This window comes from Salvia splendens, chromosome 10, assembly GCF_004379255.2.
Source record: "Salvia splendens isolate huo1 chromosome 10, SspV2, whole genome shotgun sequence".
NCBI classification, from domain to species: domain Eukaryota; kingdom Viridiplantae; phylum Streptophyta; class Magnoliopsida; order Lamiales; family Lamiaceae; genus Salvia; species Salvia splendens.
In genome coordinates, this window is record NC_056041.1 from 12,114,392 (window position 1) to 12,133,369 (window position 18,978).

Sequence of the window (18,978 nt, forward strand, 5' to 3'; positions counted from 1 at the left end):
AAATTAACACTTGGCCTATAAAATATTTACCCTTTCATTTGCAATACCTTAAGAAGTATTTTAGTTTTTTCAATATGACTTATATAAATTTTGCTACATGAATAAACATCTTTATTTTTTTGGTCGGTAAATTAAATCATAAAGTAAGAGTAATACTATAATAAATATTTTTGGGACTATTTTTTCATTAGTATCATATCTACGTTAGTTCGGTGAACAGTAATGTCAATATTAGCATTTTGTGATTATAATAGGAGGATCCATTATTTGGGAGCATATATAGTTTAATTAAAGACAATCTATGAATAAAGTATGTGTATAGCTAGTTTGGCCAATCATAGAAGTGAACAATTATTAAATCCGCCAACAGTGAGCTAAATACATAACTTTATTCTATAAATAGTCCCAACTTATAGTTGTTAGACCATAGTCATAATTAAACACTAACAAATTTTATAAGTCACATAATGCGTTCTTTACTACTCATTTTTGTCTTCTCTCTTGTGATCAATTCTCAAGCCAGATCATTAACAGGTAACAGAAATATGCATCTACAAAAAAATTTCATCATTTTCGTTGAATTTGTTTTTACTAAAATCACATAAATCGTAATTTAATTTCATTGGTATATAGCCATGCATAACATAAATATTGTGAAGCAGAAAACCGTGACCACCAACTCGGTGGGATCAGTCGTAAACTACCGTTGCGAGCCACTGGAGTGGTGGACTACAACGGCCTGGCGGTTCTGAACCCGGGGAAACCAGGTTTTATTGAGATGATAAATGGTTATGGGAGGGATAAACCTAAGCGAGCGCCTCCAGCTCCCAAGGAAGCGCCGCCAACACACCAAGTGAGTGGGTTGGGGAATCTGGGGAAGGAGGGTGGTGAGGAGGTACCCCCGCCTCCCCATCACGCGCCACCCACCCACCAGGTGACTGGTGGCGGAGTGGTGGCGCAGGAGAATTATGGGAAGGAGGGAGGTCATCTGGCGCCTCCACCTCCACACCCTGCACCACCTACTCACCAGGTAAGTGGCGGCCGAGCAGCGGAGATGGAAGAATCATGGGCGGCGTATGTGTTGCTCTCAGCCTCAGCCTAAGATATTACTAATTACTATATGTATATTGAGTTAAATTAAAGTTATGCTTTAGCTATAGTATATGTTTGTCATGTAAGATAAAAAAAAGTTTGGCCTCGTTAGCTTGTATGTTTCTACAATAAATAGGAATTTTTGTTGTGTGCTGCCCCTAATCTTAGTTCAGGCTCGTGTGTATACGGTGAACTTCATCTGTGATCACAATATATTGAGGTTTTGTTAGCTATATTAGTCATTCCGTCCTCCAACCTAATAAGATATGACATAAACCCTAATAAATGTGAGTTTAAAAATGATCTCACATCAAAATATTGTTTAATGATTAATAAATATATCATGACGCGAGAAACTGATGGATCATGTAGTAAAATCACGCAGAATAAGTCATTTTTATTTGTTGTTCATCTTTTAAAATTTAAATGATAAGTGCAAGTGTGCAACTACATTTTGAAAAAAAAAGAATTTAGTTTATAGACAGAAGGCGATGGTCAGCCAACATGTATTTGACGATGAGTAGGCAAGAGAGAGATGAATTAGTACATATTTACTTTTCCAATTCTTAGGTATAAAACGTTAACGTCTATGTTAGACATGCTTGGATCAATTTTCATCTACGCCACTAAAAATTTACATGCATGAGCTTCTGAAATTTCGTGATTTATTATTTCAAAATTTAAATAATAAATCACCAATGGCAGATTGATAATTAAAGACCTTTTCCCAAACGACACAACGCCAACACCCTTTGTGTAAGAGGATGCGAGATCGCATGAGCAATTAAGGTTTGCAAATAGTAGGGGACCACAACTCCAAAACTCAATCTTGATAAAGCACGCATATGAATTCACGGTTTAACAAATTTATCAAATTTGTTTCTAAATGTATATCAGCATAACAGAAAAGATTCAACCCTGTTTTAAGTAAAGATACGAATACAACCGAAACCTGCAGAATATATTTGAGAATCCATAGAACTACCATGAACCCTCAGCGCCAAGAGTGGGATTTTTGAAAGCATTGAAATCCCAGAAGGTCTTCAATGAGTATGGCTCAGAAAGTGTGAAGCCCTCGTCTGTGATCTTTGCAATCTGGAACCAAGATCCATTATTATTAGAAACAGAGTCTAGGATAACTTCTAAATAGAAATCAAGATTAAAGTACACAGAGTGTATGAACCAAATTTATTGTGGACTTAAAGTCATATAATATGAAGTGAGCTGTAGAATTGAGAGCATTGTTTTCAAGTTATCTAAACAATTAACATCCTAGAGCTCATAGTTCTATCTTGTGTTTTAAAACATAGATACAGTTTTATTATTGGCAGTTAATCCATTGGCGTTATTATGCTATTGATTTTCTGACCTTTGAGTTGTTTTTATGTCTAGTCAAACATATAAATGGATTCTCACTAATTTAAGTAAAAGCAAACTATAGTATGATATGTCATCAATCATTACAGCCCAAAAGGATTATATATATACGTATATGCAGGAGATGCACAGCAACATGTAGGGCATGATTGAACCAACCAACACTATGCACAGCATAGCCAGCTGAGGAAAAAGGTCAACTAGTGTCGATACTTTACGATGGATTTTTATGGGAAAGGAACATATTGGTGGTCCATGAAATCAAATAGAAGGATTTAAGATTAAGATTAAAATATATTAATACACCTTTCTACTTCAAAGAAACAATTTCATAAGCATTTTAAAAACAGAAAATGTATTAGTACTTTATAAATAAAGCCAAACCAGCATAAAGAGTGACCAAATTAAATTTCATGGCTGATGAAATCATGAAACATACCTGAAGTTTGTTGACAGCTGATCGGTCACGGTAGAGAAGCACCCGCATGCATTTCTCCAGTAACTTCACACCCTCTTCATAAGTCATGTTCTCATGCCATTCATCACGAAGAATCGGCCTAGCCAGGTGGTTTCCAAACCCAGTTGCAACATGGTCGTCCTCATAATTGACTCCGATCATGCTAACCTGAAATTGTATCACAAGAAAATAAAAACACTATAACTAAAGTTTGAGTAAAATGTGATAGAGAACTTAGAAATCTAATACATACTGTTCCAAGATACTTTTGTCCGTTTTTTATACCACCAAGTACCAGTGAATTCCATAGCGGATTGAACTTATTGCGGCGATTATACATCACCCTTGTCAGATAGTTATGCACCTCTTTCGGACCCAGGGAATTGCCATCATCCCACATGTTATCATACAAGCTGCATTCACAAAATATGCAAATCAATGAGTCATAGTAGCAGTGCAAGAAAACTAAAACAGGAGCCAGTACAATGAGGTATCACGTCACAAAGATGCCTTACATAAGCTCATCAAGATACCGCATGATCTCCTGGAAATCACTGATCTCGCCACTAGCACCAATAACAGAATGTTTCCCCACCGACTTTAGTCTTTCCACGGACTTGTAACGAAGGGTGGACCCATATGAACCTATCATGAAATCGCATTATGAAAAACTATTGTATGCTAAGCTATCAAAAGAAATTCTCATGTAATAGTGGACAAAAATAATAGAATCAACCACAAAATCTAAAGCAAACAATGAAATCAGTATTGTTTGAACAGCTAAAATCACTAGGACTACAAGGAACAAGATCAAGTATTCAAAATTAGTCCTAGGCATTTAGTCATTTAAACAAACCAAGGTGTAAAACTCACATCACTTATCAATTTTTTGAGCAAGTAAACAATCAAAGAAACATTTCACAAATATGAATTAACGATGCATATTGCAAAACCAACCTCCCATATCAGCGGCAAAGAGAAGTCCATCTTTGTACTTAATCCCGATCACTGAGGTCCCTGTAACATACGGATACCTACACAAAAAAAAAAGCCCAAAATAAAATTCTCCATCACAACCAGCCATTCACACGAAAACATATAACTAAGCAGAAATTATACGAATTAGGCTAACCCTACAAATTATACCAGAAAAAATCAAAATCGGACCAGCTAAAACCCTAGTTCAGAAGAAATTTTAAATTGTCAGATCTTTGCAAGTAAATAAACCATGAGGATCATACAGAGTTCTTTGAGAATCGGCTTCCGAGGCGAGCAAATTGTTCGTAACTGGAGCTGAATCGGCCAACTGCAAGCAAAAGGGGGGAAATTTGGAAAAAATCAGAAATATAAAAGAATAATAATAATAATAATAATAGCAGCATTGATCTTTGCAATTTCACGAACAGGGAATGCAGAAATGAGTAAACGTACATGCATCATTGTAATTGATAGTATTTCAGAAACGCTGGAGAGAGTTGAGAAACAATTTAATTGTAAATCAATATTCTGCACTCGGTTTTCCCTTTCCTCAAGACAACAGTGCGCTTCTTCTAATGGTTAATTTTGATGGGCTCCGTATTGGGCCACACCAACCGGTAATGTTAATTAATCGCAGTTGATGACATTAATTGAAAAAAGAAATAAGATACTCCTAGAAATATTTTGAAAATAATTAACACACACATTATTTACTCAATTGTTCATTATACTACATCCATCGTTTAAGAATCAAAACTTTTGAAACGATACCAATTCTAATATACAATTACTAAAATTCAAGAAAGATAAAATAAATAAGTATTTTAAATATTATTATTAGAAAATGTGATAGTTCACAAACGGAATAGTAACGAGATGGAAGAACCGTCTAAGTAGTAAGATAGAATGAAAGACAATTGTCACAAATATGTCTTTTTAATTTAACAATGAAGCTTTATATAGATAAAGAGAACTCTAGACTCATGAAAAAATAAAACTAAAAGAAAATAAGCTAAAAAGGAAGTAAAGTAAAAGGAAATAAACACACTCGTTGGTAAAAAGAAAATGATCAAAATCAATTAATAATGATACATATTTTTCTATTTACTTATAATTAACCAATAAACTTATTCCATCACTTAAAAAAATGACTCAGCTTTAACAAGTTACTTGACCTATCTATTTTACCGGGTCGCCGGCGGAGTCCAATCGCCGCCACAATATTTCCCAGTTTCGGTTCCGCCTCCTACAACCTCTTATGTTCGGCCTAGTGAGTCTGCATTCATGAAACAGCTTTCATAATCTTACCTAATGAGTTCCAATCTATATATTTGGTTCATTAATTTGCCTACTGCAACTCCCATGATATATGATTGTATGAAGTTTGATAATAACTAATAAAATTGATCATATCCAAGAACAATAGATAAATGCATCGATAAAACACTTGATAGCATGTATGCAAATGTCTTGATGAATTCTGAGTTTTAGCTTGGATGAGCTTCAAACAAATCTCTAGCTAGATATTTTCACAGCTGCCGTTTTCATGCTAACATGATCACACACCATTATGGACTTGTTTTGTTTCTTCTCTCGTTGCTATATTGTTTGTGTTATATAACAGGTTATAATTGGACCACTTTAATTTTCAGATTCTTAGATTTAGTTAGAGATATGAACGGAACTCTTTACAAGTCAGTTTGTGTTACTTGTTCTCTGGTTGTTCTGAATATTCAGCTAAGAGAAAAAGCATTAAGTTTTAATCCACATGTTTTCTGGTTGTTCTTTTGAGAGGCCCTTGACCATGCCAGATGCTATTAGTCACACACATATGTTCTTCATGCAGGTAGGCAAGGCCTTTGGCCATGCCAACTGCAATTAATCACACAGACATATAAAATATATTGATATGATGTAGTAATAAATAATGAAAGAGTAAGAACGGCAAATAATGAAAAACCACTACATATACAGGTCTTCTTGATATTGGGTAGAGAATTCATTAGAGCATTAGCGAGCAGCCTGCAAAATTCCGCCCTTCGCCCTTAAACGCCACCGCATGCCCTGAGCATACAATTCATATCCAATGGTAATCGGTACGAAATAGGATATTATCTCATCAACGACATCTATTCGAAATGACCCACCTTCGTGTCACAAACACAATTTCTTGTCCCATACGGCCAAAAAGCGTTCGTTTCACCCATATGCAAAAGGTTGCGCGAAAGGATGTCGAACGATTATTCGGTGTTCTCCAAGTGCGGGTTGTGATTGTGACAAGACCAATTATATGGTACAAAGGTGTGCTAGCTGATAACATGTACACATGCATTACATTGCACAACATGATCATTGAAACCGACAACGGATTCATTGTAAAACAAGTGTACCCCCAAATTTGACGCCTCATGTATATGTTGCTTGGTTCAAGAGCAATAGGGTTTCAAGCTAAAGCTGTAATGGCGGAATACATCTATTGCTTAGGTCGAGACCCATGTTCGAATCTCATCCCCCGTATTTCATTTTTTTTTCTTCTTTTCACTTTATCAGATAGTATTTTTTAAAATAATTAATTTCAATTATTTTATTCCTATTTATATAAGAGTTCCAAATGTTTTATTTTTTTTCTCTTTTTCAACTATTTTTTTGTCAAATAATTTATTTTAATTATGTTTTAGTGATTATTACTATCTATATAAGAGTTTCAAATAGTTTATTTTCTCAAATTTGTACTACTTTCTTACAAATAATTATTTCAATTATTATATTTCTATTTATATAAGAGTTGCAAACATTTTATTTTATATTTTTAATTACCACTTGTGATTGTATAATTATTAATTTATATAATAGTAAGACATTCATAAATATTTTTAAAAAATAACTCAACCACTTAGTTTTGAGTCTACCGTTCACTTGCTAATTCACCCATCTCCTAAAGTAGTAGCTTTATTTTTTCTGGCAGTCTTTGCAATTACTTCTCTGTCTTAAAAATTACTCAATTATCACACTCCATCTTATTCATTATAGTTGTAATGGTGTTTGAATTTAGGCAGTTGATAGAGTAAAACTAAAACTCAAGAAGTTTCTTTAACTTGAATGATCTCAATTGTAGATAGCTCTATAACGGGAGCAGATCCTCCGCTGTGCTACAAATCACAGCACCAAGTGCTGTGTATAAAACGCTGAAGATAACAAATGAAACGCAGCACTAATTCATTTTGTTCAAACACCACTACCTCCCTGGGCCCCACCTACCGATCCATTCTCTCCCACAAAATATATTAGTAGTAATAATATATAAAGTTAATCTAATATTTTTGTGATTAATTGTTAAAAATAATTTACATTATCAATATTTCTAGTAATAATATTTTTAAGTTGATTTCAATAAAGCTGATTTTGATTGGGACTAAATATGTATATCAAATATCGATTTTCCCGGTGAAGAAAATTTCTTTATAATAATGATTCCTTTATGATTAAATAATTTTACATATTACAATAGTATTTAATTTTTATCACAATTACATCCAATAATATTTAGTTTTTTTTTTCACAATTACACCCATTCCTATAAGACTATAACTATGATTATTACCACTAATTCATTTTTAGTAATCTATGACAAAAACATTGAATCAATTTTATATAAATATATTTAAATATTATATTTCACTCTCTGCTATAAATATTAATATTGCAAATTCATTGTTGATAACTGATGACTAAAATTTTGCTATAAATATTAATAATGCAAATTTATTTTTAATTAATGAATAAATATGTTGGAATCAGCTTTATAAATACATTACTCCACTACGTATATATTTTGTGGAGAGAAATGAGAATGGATCGGTGAGGTGGGGCCCAAGGAGGTAGTAGTGTTTGAACAAAATGAATTAGTGCTGCGTTTCATTTGTTATCTTCAGCGTTTTATGCACAGCACTTGGTGCTGTGATTTGTACCACAGCAGAGGATCTGCTCCCCTCTATAACTGTCCATATAAAAAAGTTGTGCTTGAAAGTAATGTCTACACAGCAAGAAAGGAATGATGGACCTAAAAATTAGAGTATGTACTTTGCTCTAATTTGAGGTTTGTAGGACCTAATACTGTCTAATTTATTTACTCTGTCCTTTTTTCACATTTGCATTTTGTTTGATTCTATTCGTTACCTCAATTTTAGTAGAAACGATATTCGTTTCCTTGATTGATGCTTTGCTTGGTGAACTATATCGAAGCAGTGGGGACAGTGAGCTAGTAAAAGAAGACGTTTGATTTCTGGGATATTACAGCATAAAGGTTTCTCCTCTAACACACACACCCACACATACAGAGAGATGCAGGAGGAGAGTATTGATCACTTCGTTCATGAGCATCCTCTGACGCTTATTCGAAATGATAACAACGATTTTTGCTATGGGTGTGGTAGATATTTCTTTGAAGAGGCAGCCTACGGATGCGCCAAATGCGGTAATAAGAAATACTTGCACACCGACTGTGCAGAAAGGCCGACTAAGATTACGCATTCTAGGCACCCACAACACACACTCGTCCTCAAATTAGCTGACACTCCAAGGGAGTGTGCAGCGTGTCAATATAAAATACGGAGAATTGGTTACTTTTGTACTAGTTCAGGTTGTAACTTCCAACTCCACATTCAGTGTGAACTCGCTGCTGGCGTGAAGCATGTGGCCGATGAGCAGATATGCATACAGCACCCCAGCCACCCACAACACCAACTCATTCTCATGAAGAAACGCCATTCTTTCAACTGCGACGCCTGTGGCACCATGGAGACCGGAAGATCCTACGAATGCCTCCCTTGCCAGTATTGGATACACGAGGACTGTGCCGCCTTGCCCCTTACTGCCTACTACAACCACCACCACCATCCTCTCTCCCTTGCTTTCTACCTCCCAATACAGTATACTGATTATTTCTACACATGCGATATATGCACCAAAGATCTGTTGGCCAACCGTTGGGTGTATCATTGCCAAATTTGCAGATACGTTGTTCACATCAAGTGTGCCATCAATCCCCCCTCTCCCACAGAATTGTAAGATACCATTTCAAGTTTATGTCTCATGTTATAGTTTCCAAATTGGACTATTAATGATTTAATGCTATTTTCTTGCACTGCACTAGTCATGATGCAAACGATCAAGAGGTTGTCTCGTTTCCATTTCGCGACGTGCATGAAGATCTAATCAAGCCGTTTGTTACCAGAGAAAGAGGACAAATGGTAGTCATCTCAGCTCCTGATGTCCAAAAATACTCATTTCCTTTCCATCGTCATCAGTTGAGCTTAGTCTCATCATCCATTTCAGAAATCGATGATGATGAGGAGGAGGACGATGAAGAAGAAGAAGGTGATGTTGAATTAGCATGTGATGCCTGCACTATGCCTATATTTCCATACAAGAAACACCAATCATCTTCATCTCCAGACCACTATAGGTACATGAGCTGTGGTGAATGCAAATACTTTCTCCACTTGGCGTGCTTCAACTTACCGCCAGAGCTCCCCTCTCATCCACTACACATACCTCATCACAACCTAATCCTTGAAGCTTGTCCCAAACTCAACTTCTGGGACACATGCAGCGTCTGTGACTACTTATCAAATGGACTGCGCTACACTTGTATAGAATGCAACTTCAAAGTGGATGTCAAGTGCGCTTCACTTCCCACAGCCATCAAACACGAGGCGCATCCAAACCATCATCTTTATCTCAAGTATTTGCCGACCAGAGGAGATGGTCGGCAAGGCCTCTGTCGCGGTTGTGTGTGCACAGTATGGTTTGGTGTACTGTACAAATGCAGCAGCTGCAATTTCACTCTGTGCTACAGATGTATATTGCTGCCGCAGGTGAACAAGCACAGGTGGGAGAAGCACCCATTGCCGCTGACGTATGAAGGGCGATTCAACCATCCAGGCGACTTCTATTGCGACGGCTGCGAACTAGAAATGCATCCAAGGGGGTGGATGTACCAATGCGGCCGCTGCGATACCTCCTTCCATGCCTCCTGCTTTCCTGAAGCATCTGGTTATTGTCGAAATGTCAAGTTTGGGCAGCAGTACAACGTGAGGGGTGATGTTCACCCTCATCCTCTCACGTTTAAACTTGTCACCACTAAACTGCGCTGCGACGTTTGTCGTTTCACAATTCAAAGGCCTGATGGTGCAGATCCGGCTGGATTTCATTGCTCCTCATGCAACTTCTTCATGTGTTTGGACCGCTGCGCTAGGTGGCGCCTATCTCAAATTTTCCCAGTCGAATAACAACTTCTCTAAGTTGTGTGTGTTTGTTAGCTTCAACAATAAATTGGTTGATATGGTCTCCCACTGTCACTGCTATTTTCTTCTGAATTTGAATTGTCGTGTGATGGTTTGAGTTTCTATTACATAGATTTCATGATTGACAATTGTGTGTATTATATTTTGTACTACTATATTTTGTTGTAATTTTTTAAATTACCATATGCACTTGTATTTGGGCTTCCACTAAAGAGATTATATATAGTACTTACTCAATAAATATGGTGGGCTGCGTGTGTGGTTGATCAAACTTTAGTAAGTTTCAACTTTGTTTGCTTTGATTTTAGTTCATTCTCTTTAAGGACAATTTTATCTATTCTTTCTCAAAGTGGGAGTGTTTTAAACTCCTAAATAGAAAAGAAAAAAACAATCAACTTATTGAATTGGTGATGCGTTCATATAAATATTCGCATGCCATCTTTCTATAGCCAATATTCGTTTGAAAAGGAATAATTCGACTTTAATGTGCGGTTTATAAATGAGAGTTGTCCGAAATCAGCACTAAAACAAAAGTAAAGAATCCCATTCTATTAAAAGATTATCAATTAAGGAAATTGGAGAATTTGTTTGTAACTTTGCTACTCATTTTTCAAATGCATGAATCACTCTTCAATAAAATTAAGGAATGCTACAAAATCATAAGAATTCTTATGTCAATTATATCAGTCCATTCCGCCATCATCCTTAGTTTCTTTTCACAAGCTGTTATTCCTTTCATAGTGATCGCATGGCCTAAATATTTGACCATAAACTTACACTTTATTTAGCAAAGAGGTAGAACTTTTGCAGCTTCTCAAATACCAACTTCAAATGCTCAAAGCGGGTAGGCAAGTCACTATGTATTGCAATTAAAAAAAAATACCCGCATAAACCTTTTTAAAAATTATCAAAAGATACCATTCATATCACCTTGATATGTAAGGGGGCTATTTATTATAGCAATATTAGTATATTAGTCCATGTTTTTATGCGGGACTGTTTTATGTCTTGCACAAGTTTTGAAAAACTATCAACATTTTTTTCAATATTTTTAGTTAAATTCAATTTGAATTTAAATTGTTTTCAAGTAAATACATTGTATTCGACATCGACGTTTTCGTACATAGACTTTCTAACGTATTCCAAAAATCTAGCATTATCAATTTCTCCCAACTTTTCTTAAACGACATCATTTAAATTCAAGAAGACGGAAGCAATTTCAATTCATTCATTTCAGCGTTTTCTAAGTTCCGAAGTAAGATCAATAATATATGTTCGTTTATGGAGTAGTTATAATTTTTAAACACCTTTAATTTGTTGAATTATGGTATTTTGTAATAGTAAAATGAATAATGGAGTAAGAAATTAATGATCTTACGTAGTATTTAATATTCAAATCTCTTACTTCTTTTCACATGAGGTAAACATGATACATTTGTTGAAATATGAGAAATTTGTGGGGAATTGATTTAATTTAAAGGAAATTATTTAGAGGACAAAGAATAAGTCTGTGGATACATTACACAAAATTTAGTCTGTGAATCATATTATATTTAAATAGACAATATAGTCACCAAATTTATTCGCACTCACTCGGAAAGTAATACAACTTCGATTTCAGAAATTAGGAAGGGGAAGTCCAGGCTCATTTCAAGATCGACCTATATACACAACAAACAACATTGAACATATAATTTTACCCTATTTGACCTATTTGTTTCAATTCCAATTTGAAAAATGTAACAGAAAATCCCTATGCATAACAATTCTGACATATGATTAGGTAATAAAATTTCAGGCAACCTCAAATTCAAAGCATCTAACATAAATATTGTTCAACTCATTTGCACCATTAATCCTAAAACTTAAATGCATGGGCCATAAGCATAATACTTCCAGCTGCAATTTGGGCAGACAAAAGAGAGAAGATTCTAGGATGGCCAGCACAAGCAAATGCAAGAATATGGAAAATTCCATATCTAGCTTCAGGCATATCTTCCTTTATTGATAAGCCAATCTTGTAAAGTTACTTATGTCTTTCAGTAAGGTCCTACCAAAACTGAAAAGGGAGCCTAGTTAAACTTCATTATCAATTCACTAGCTTAAACAAAAGGGATAGAAATATAGGTCAAAAAATATACATACGACTCCAGCCATTACATTCACCTTGAGAATAAATTTTTGAATTTTATGGGTGTGAAGTGTGATGGTTGTGTAAGAAAGGTGATTTTCAAATGGGTGATATCATAACTATAAAGTTCTTGATCAATAAATTTTGGCTTTTACTACTTCACAAGCCTCTTTAAAATTTGGTTTTAGAAATCACTAATTAACCACTAGGCCAGCCATCTTCGAGAAGACACAAGTTACCTTAATTTGAAATAATAATTCTAATTACAAAACCTTCTTGCTTACCACCAAAACTCAATAACTTATGTACTCCACAATTCCCATTTTGTGATATCATTTAAATTTGGTTTTTGTCTACTTTAATTATTCAATATATCGATCCTTTTTCGGCCCATCACTAAAACATCATTTTCTATTTTTTGAGTTTCCAAAATTTTGCTTCACTATATAACACTGTCCATCTACCATATTCATAAATGAGAGAGAGAGAGAGAGAGAGAAATAAGAAAAATGAAGTCCTTGGCTTGGATTTTAATCCTCTTAGTATTATGCACATCTAATTTCATAACAGCTTTTGCTCATCAAGATCTTGATATGCTAAGGAGCAAAGATTTACTGATTTCGTCGTTCCCGAATATGGAAATAACACATGGTGAGAAACTTCCTATCAGTTGTCTGTTTTTCAGTTTAGTTCCATTGGTTATGAATCTTGAAATAGAGCTTCTAAACAGATTCTGGCCATGCAAGAAAGCTCACGACAGTGGAGGAGATCACCTTTACCGGTAAGGGGCAGAAAGGGAAAGGCGCATACGGAGGTGCCAACGTTGTTCACAAGCGGCCAGGCGAGAAGAACGCTGCGCCAACCTATAGGCTTTGCTTATTTTTATTCGCCGCCGTTGTTGGTTTCAGCTTCTTCTCATGAACAACAAGTATTGTGTGTTTTATAGTCTTTGAGTTTATTTTTTCTTTGTATTTGTTGCTATATTTGGTTGCTGATTGCCTGCTTGTTTGGTACTACTAAATAGCGTGTGGCATTGATGAAACAGAAGATTGTGTTTTATTATATTTTCTTGTAGAATTTATTTTGATTAATACAAACATTGGAAACAAAGATCGTGCTAGACTTCACATGTCACATATGAGACGTTTCTAGTTTCATTCTTGTGTTTTATTTATTTCATAAATAATAGAAAACAAAAAATTACACCACCATATGATAGAACTTATCCAAACATTTTTAGGATTCATGCACAAACCATAAAGAAACAGAGGAAAACAGAGCTTGTTTTGCTTCTAATTTCATAGTAGATGATATTTTCAATGCTCTGCCTCCAAGCAGATAAGCTCTCATCATCGGTCGGGCCGGGCAGCAGAAGCGTTAGACCTTCGCAGGCTCGGCCTAACCCCATAAACTCCGGCTTACCCCAACCAAAATCAGTTTCATAGATAGTTAGTGAAATTTGAGTCTTCCTTGTATATATTAGTTTTAAATTACATGTGAGTGAAATGATTTAGTGGAATGAGAGACTCTTACCTTTTATAGTAATAATGAATCGTGACGCTTATTCACGGACGGACTAAAATAGAAAAATAGGAATTATATTCTTCGCGGACGAATGGAGTATAATTTAAGGCTTTTATTTTGAGATATTTTGTTTTTCTCAATTGTAAGGCCATGTGCTTTAGTATTTCAGATAGTGAGAAACTTTCTTTTCACCAAAGTAATAAAATTATCAAAAAATATATATGCAAAAATGTTAATTGTATTAAATTATAAATATTCCTAGTGTCGCATTACAACTGTCACGTTTGCAATGGCATTCAATTCTATCTCGAATGCTCTGTTTGCAAATTGCAATAGCATTTATTTCTATTGTTTGATTTGAAATGCATGTTTTTTTTATGCGTGTATCACTCAATTCAATCCGTAACTAAAATAAATCCCCGATGTGACAATGTCAAGTTCTGAAAATGAAAAGATTTATTTATCAATAAATTCGATAAATTACACAGAAAGATTACATTTATTTTGAATTACAAGACATGATTGATTAAATATTCCAACTGTAGTATAATGTGGCTCATGATGTATAAATGTTTGGCACTTTGCCTCATACTTTCGTCGTGTAATTAAGAAATTATCTGCTAATCATTCTTCAATTCTATAATAGTACTACTATATATTTCCACAAAACAAAATATCTCCACGAGGAATAAAGCCATATCTAGATCCTACATTTTGATTTAAAGATGAATACAATAGGAATATTGATAACACAAAATTTGAACTAATAAATCGAACCACAATATATGAGTACTGCTTGTAGACATTCATGAAGCAAGAATAGCATCAAAATCCTTACAGATCAGCATTTGTTGCTTAGGTAAAAACGAAATAATAATGTGCAAAACAGCCCTGCAAACACACGAGGCCAGATGGGAAATTTGACAGAATTCAAATCTCATAGAGCAGCTTCTCGAAGACTTTCATATGCTCTGCCTGCAGGGATATCGCGACGGATAGGCTCCCGTCGTTGGATGGGCTGGGCAGTACGAAGCTCAGGCCCTCATACGCTATGCCTCCCGGCCCCATAAAGATGGGCCTCCCCCACCCAAAATCAGCATCGTGGATCGGGAGCCTCACCCAGCTCGTTATCCCGAGGTTAGGGCACCTAAACGTGTGCGCCCCTCGAACAAGCGCCTTGAGGTCGGGCTGGAGCTCCAAGTAATCCAGAGCAGACCTCAAGTACTCGTTGTCCATTCTGGCCAATGCATCGTGGATCTTACTGGCGCCGTACCAGACGGGCTTGGACTCCAGGTCCCCTGCCACGGCCATGGGCGTGGCCGTGAAGATCACGTTGCCAAAGTAGCCCTGTGGGAGCGGGGGCTGGAGCCTAGACCGCCCATCTGTTGCGATGTACAGCTTCGTGTCTTGGTCTTCGGGCAGGCCACGTGCCAAGCAGGCGCAGCGCCATATGTGGCCCGATAGCATTTCGTAGGAGCTATAAGTGACCGTGTTACCGGCCTCCTTGGACTTGGCTTTGAGAGTATTGAGTTGGTCCCGAGGTAGCTTGAATATCGAAACTACAGTCTCATCCGCACCATAGGATTTCATGGCCGGTGGGGGCTGGTACTCGATGTGCTTGAATTGCGGCTGAGGGGGATCGCGTGCCCTGAGGAGGGACCGGTCGATGAATGGCGGGAGGGTGATGTCTAGTCCCCGGGCCATATCGGACCATGTATTGATGAAGTGAAGCCCGGAAAATCCGTCGGCCGCGTGGTGCTGCATTCCCACGCCCAAAGAAACTCCACCACATTTGAAAAATGTCACCTGTATAGAACTTGGAGTTAGAGCATCTCCTACTATTTTACTTAAAAAAATCAGAACGCTATCGGGTTTTGGAGTCCTATTAGAACTAATTGCCTACTTAATTTGGATTTTAGATTTTAAATAATTTCTAGTACCATAACCTTTGTGACATCTTATATTCTCCGATCAATATTCAACAATACAATCTGATTCAACTAGACAATGGACTTGGATATACAGATTTGAACTCACTAAATTGAATAAACATGAAACTTGGTTACAAAGAGCGTTTTAAAAACCAGACCGGACCAGTCGGTTCGACCGGTTCAACTGCGGACCGGCCGGCAGTCCGGTCCGGTTCACCCCTAAAAACCACTAGCACAACCAGACCGGACCGGTCGGTTCGACCGGTTCAACTGCGGACCGGACGGCAGTCCGGTCCGGTTCACCCCTAAAAACCACTAGCACATTGAATCGTTGGTTCGACCGGCCGGTCCGACCGTGAATCGGAAATCGGTTTTTCACTTTTCCAAAATATTTTTTTGAGATTTGTTGCTAGGACTTGAACACATGACCTTATCTCTAAATACCTACTCCTTTACCACTCAACCACATGGTCATTTTGAAATATTATGAACATTAATTATTCTTATACATTAAATCTGAAATTATTTTTCCACCGAAACTAATAATTCATTTTAATTTTATATTCTTTTAAGAAATTGTTAATTATAATATATTTCTTATATTTTAATTATACTTTTACAATCACTAATATTTTACAATATAGGAGTTTATAATTATACATAGAGTTCAATACTAGTTTTTAATATTGTGTATTATAATTTATTATTGTATTTAATCTTAACGTCATTAAATATTCTAATATACTAGTACAAGACTTGTTTTCTATAATAATACTATTAAATGCATAATACTATAATATTTACTGATAAAATATTTAATTAAATTTTATTATTTACTACTAAATAAATATATATATATATAAACAGTATTCCGGTTCAACCAATGGTTCGACCAGTGAACCGGTTGAACCAGTGAACCAGTAATGACGCCGGTTCGCTTGCCGATTCGATTTTTAAAACATTGGTTACAACGAAGATGGCAAAAGACCATTTTCTCAAGAACGAATGAGTATATAAATAGTTACTGCTTGGTCACAACGAAGACGTCACACTTCATTTGTGAAACTATTTTTTAAAATAAAATACTGTAGTAAAGTTACTATTAATTGTGAGAGAGAAAAAGTAAATATTAATTGTCTTTAATTTTATTCCCAACTAAGTAGATACTCATCGTCTTTAATTACTCTATTTTTTTTCTATCTTACAATTAATATTAACTTTTTCTTTGGACTTAATAGTAAATGTAATTAAATGTCTTGTATTCAATTCCAAAAAATATTTATAACGATTAACAGGAATCTTAAATACAGTATACACTAAAAAAACGATACCAATAACATACCTGCAACACGAGAAGCGGGTATTCGGATATTCCGAGGGAATAATCCACCGCCGGAATGAGTCGCCGGAGCTCCAAAGTCGGGGCAAAATTGCCGTAATCATCCACCGAACCGTCGGACAGCGCCTCCACAAACAGCACGCCCTCAGCGTTGCAATTGATCTCGATCCGGCCGTCCTCGTCTCTCTTGAGCCTCCCTGCCATGGGGTAGAAGGGCACGAGCGCGCGGCCGAGAGCCGCCTTCATCACCGCCGTGTCGAAGGTGCCGGTGGGGCGGTAGAAGTAGACGCTGGGGGTGTGGAAGTTGGGCACCACCAGGTCAACGTTGGAATTCCACAAGCTGACCGGCGGCGTGGCTGCCGAGGGACGCACCAGGGTGGAGTCCTTCACCTCGATTTTCATTTCTGATTGAATTCTAGGTATTGCTGTTTGCTATTGGTGTTGATCGAAGTCGATTTGATGGAAGGAGGTGGTTTGTGGTGGAGGAGAAAAGGAGGGGTCTGTTTGGACAGAAGAAGATAAAAGTGAGTGCATTATATAATTGCAATTGCCTTACCTACTACCGCGCTTAAAAATGAGGAGGATGACCATGACTCTCAACCAAATTGAAAGTAGTAATATTTCTTCACAACATCAACATATGGATACCAATATTTTCTACTCCCTCTTCCATCATCAATTCTCCGCATTTTATTCGGTACCCATTTTTATATATAAATATAAAAAAATGGATTGCAAAAATTGGTGAAATATAAATCTCACTTTTCATTTTAGTAAGGTACTATTTAGATATCAAATCTTGGCACGTATAGTGGCTTGTCTCGTCAGATTTTATAGAGCGTATTTTTTGTTTACATACATTTTAACCAAAAAAGTGTATATTTGGGACAAACAAGGGTACTTTTATTATTGTTTTCATGACATATCACAATTAAATCAGTTATGCACAAAATGGTGCCCCAATATTAGATGTACATTAATGATGAAATAAGTACAAAAATGTTAGTACAAAAATAGTTGAACCTTGCCTCGTTTTGGTTGACATTTATTCACATTATCCTTATTACTACTTCCTTTTCCTCCGTCTTGTAAAAATACGAGCATTTAAAATGATAGTACAAGAATTAGTGCACAATTAATAAAGTAAGAGAGATTAGAAGAAAAGCAATTAAAGTAGTGGATAGTGAGACCAAGAGACCAACATTATTAATAGTATTTAAGTCATCCACAACGCTGTCACTATACCGTCCCTTAAATTACTATTTATGGGCCACACTATACTTTTTTACTTCATCCCTTAACTAAGAGACGGAACCTGCAACCCTCCGTCTCTTAATCGTCCCTTAAATTACTATTCATTCAATTTCATTTTTTATTTTTATTTCCAACCAAATTCAATTAAAAAAACACACTTCATTAAAAATAAAATAAAATTACAACATAAAAAAATACAACTTAAAATTCAAAAAAATAAAAAAGACATAATTAAAATCCTAAAAAAATATAAATGACATAATTTAAAATACAATTTTACAAAATAAAAAAAACTACTCCACCGGCGAATCATCCCCCGGAGGCGGTGGAGGTGCACTGAAGCCGTGAGGAGGTGGAATGCCAAGTTGTGCCGCCATAAACGCAACTACGTTAAGCCAGGCTTGGTATTGGGCGGGCGTACAGAGGGAAGTGTCTGCCATTGTGGCGGTCATGTACATGGCCATAAGGGAGTTGGGGGGTCCCCCGAGCCCGCCTGGCTTGATTCGGCTCTGCCCCTCCTCCCTCAAGCCGTCTTCGCCGCATTTCTCCCTTGCGGCCGACGGCGCCCACAGGAGGATCCCCCGGCATCG

At 36.3% G+C, this 18,978-nt stretch overlaps 4 protein-coding genes and 1 long non-coding RNA gene across 5 annotated transcripts; 3 read left to right on the forward strand and 2 right to left on the reverse strand.

The window, feature by feature from the left end:
• The first annotated feature begins 442 nt into the window (after nt 1-442).
• Nucleotides 443-1,264, forward strand: LOC121751357. Its single transcript, XM_042146082.1, has 2 exons — nt 443-534; nt 663-1,264. The coding sequence occupies exons 1-2, from the start codon at nt 468-470 to the stop codon at nt 1,100-1,102; spliced, it is 507 nt and encodes a 168-aa protein (XP_042002016.1). The 5' UTR covers nt 443-467; the 3' UTR covers nt 1,103-1,264.
• A 643-nt stretch (nt 1,265-1,907) lies between these two features.
• On the reverse strand, nt 1,908-4,507 carry LOC121750231 (proteasome subunit beta type-4-like). Its single transcript, XM_042144725.1, has 7 exons — nt 4,358-4,507; nt 4,168-4,232; nt 3,884-3,960; nt 3,442-3,571; nt 3,180-3,339; nt 2,909-3,094; nt 1,908-2,187 (listed from the first exon to the last, which is right to left on the reverse strand). The coding sequence occupies exons 1-7, from the start codon at nt 4,364-4,366 to the stop codon at nt 2,074-2,076; spliced, it is 741 nt and encodes a 246-aa protein (XP_042000659.1). The 5' UTR covers nt 4,367-4,507; the 3' UTR covers nt 1,908-2,073.
• Nucleotides 4,508-8,017: 3,510 nt separating this feature from the next.
• Nucleotides 8,018-10,410, forward strand: LOC121750469. Its single transcript, XM_042145007.1, has 2 exons — nt 8,018-8,967; nt 9,057-10,410. The coding sequence occupies exons 1-2, from the start codon at nt 8,246-8,248 to the stop codon at nt 10,192-10,194; spliced, it is 1,860 nt and encodes a 619-aa protein (XP_042000941.1). The 5' UTR covers nt 8,018-8,245; the 3' UTR covers nt 10,195-10,410.
• A 2,017-nt stretch (nt 10,411-12,427) lies between these two features.
• LOC121750729 lies at nt 12,428-13,460 on the forward strand. Its single transcript, XR_006039931.1, has 2 exons — nt 12,428-12,991; nt 13,071-13,460. It is a non-coding gene; the product is annotated as an uncharacterized LOC121750729 (long non-coding RNA).
• A 1,161-nt stretch (nt 13,461-14,621) lies between these two features.
• Nucleotides 14,622-17,760, reverse strand: LOC121753322 (shikimate O-hydroxycinnamoyltransferase-like). The gene is made up of 2 exons (XM_042148579.1): nt 17,138-17,760; nt 14,622-15,670 (listed from the first exon to the last, which is right to left on the reverse strand). Exons 1-2 carry the CDS (start codon nt 17,534-17,536, stop codon nt 14,795-14,797), a joined length of 1,275 nt encoding a protein of 424 aa, XP_042004513.1. The 5' UTR covers nt 17,537-17,760; the 3' UTR covers nt 14,622-14,794.
• Between the last annotated feature and the right edge of the window lie 1,218 nt (nt 17,761-18,978).